General features: G+C 64.1%; 1 protein-coding gene across 1 annotated transcript in view; it reads left to right on the plus strand.

Moving 5' to 3' along the window:
• LOC104539144 (kinesin-like protein KIFC3) overlaps nt 1-1241 on the plus strand; it is a gene marked incomplete at its 5' end in the record, with an annotated part of 14232 nt that overhangs the window by 8475 nt on the left and 4516 nt on the right. The window contains 5 exon segments of the mRNA XM_010182596.1: nt 10-183; nt 405-578; nt 716-863; nt 953-1083; nt 1191-1239. Coding sequence (XP_010180898.1) covers nt 10-183; nt 405-578; nt 716-863; nt 953-1083; nt 1191-1239 — 676 coding nt within the window.

Raw genomic sequence — 1241 nt, forward strand, 5'->3', positions numbered from 1 at the left:
CGGGCCAAGCTGGCGGAGCTGAACCGGGAGGGGCAGCAGAAGACGAACCGCTTGGCCGAGGTGGAGCTGCGTCTCAAGGACTCCCTGGCTGAGAGAGCCGAGGAGGAGGAGCGACTCAGCCGGCGGCTGCGGGACAGCCAGGAGACCATCGCCAGCCTCAAGTCTCAGCCCCACCAGGTCAAGGTGAGCACCGTACCTATCTCTCCTGGCTGTACAAGGGGAGTGGGGCTGGGTGCTGAATGGGTGCCCTCTAAGTGCCACCCACCCCTCTGCCCTGAGCACATCAGCGCAGCACCAGGATTTTGTAAATTAGCACCCGCCTTGGGCCAACACCAGCTGCGTCCGAGGCCCCTCAGGTGCTGCTTCCCCAGTACACCCCATCTCTGGGCGCTTTTCCCCCCCAGTACCTCATCAAGACAGTGGAGGTGGAGTCAGCCAAGACGAAGCAAGCCTTGTGCAAGAGCCAGTCCCAAAACCAGTACTTGCAGGAGCAGGTGGGGATGCAGCGGCAGGGGCGGAAGGAGATGGAGCAGCAGCTGCAGAGCTCCCAGAAGACGGTGGCTCAGCTCCGAGCTCAGGTCCGAGCACAGCAGGTGTAAATTGGAGATAATCCCAGGCGGCTCCACTGTTCCTGCCTGCACAGCTCTCGCTGGGCAATGCGGTACAGCAGCGATGGTCACCGGCTCAGTGTGCCCCACTCTTGCTTCTCTCCCAGATCATGATGTATGAGGCCGAGCTGGAGCGAGCCCATGGGCAGATGCTGGAGGAGATGCAGGCCATGGAGGAGGAGAAGAACCATGCCATTGAAGAGGCATTCTCCCGCGCCCAAGTGGAGATGAAGGCGGTGCATGAAAACCTGGCGGGTGAGGAGGGACTGGGGGGCTCGCAGGGCCACCTGGATGGTGTTGGGGGGGTTGTGCCACCTGCCCCTCACCCCGCCTCATGCCTGCAGGCGTCCGGACCAACCTGCTGACGCTGCAGCCGGCCCTGCGCACCCTCACCCATGACTACAACAACCTGAAGCGGCAGGTCCGCGACTTCCCCCTGCTCCTCCAGGAAACCCTGCGGGGCGCCAGGGCTGAGGTGAGTCCCCCAGGACCACCACCACCACCACCCCGGCTCTTTCCCTGGTGGGGTGGGGATGCTGGGGGGATCGCGTTGCTGAGCTGCTGCTCTCCGTCCCACCCCAGATCGGCCAGGCCATCGAGGAGGTGCACAGCGCCAACCAGGAGCTGCTGCGC

The sequence above is a fragment of the Mesitornis unicolor genome, unplaced genomic scaffold (assembly GCF_000695765.1).
Source record: "Mesitornis unicolor isolate BGI_N332 unplaced genomic scaffold, ASM69576v1 scaffold44994, whole genome shotgun sequence".
In the NCBI taxonomy this organism is placed as follows: Eukaryota; Metazoa; Chordata; class Aves; order Mesitornithiformes; family Mesitornithidae; genus Mesitornis; species Mesitornis unicolor.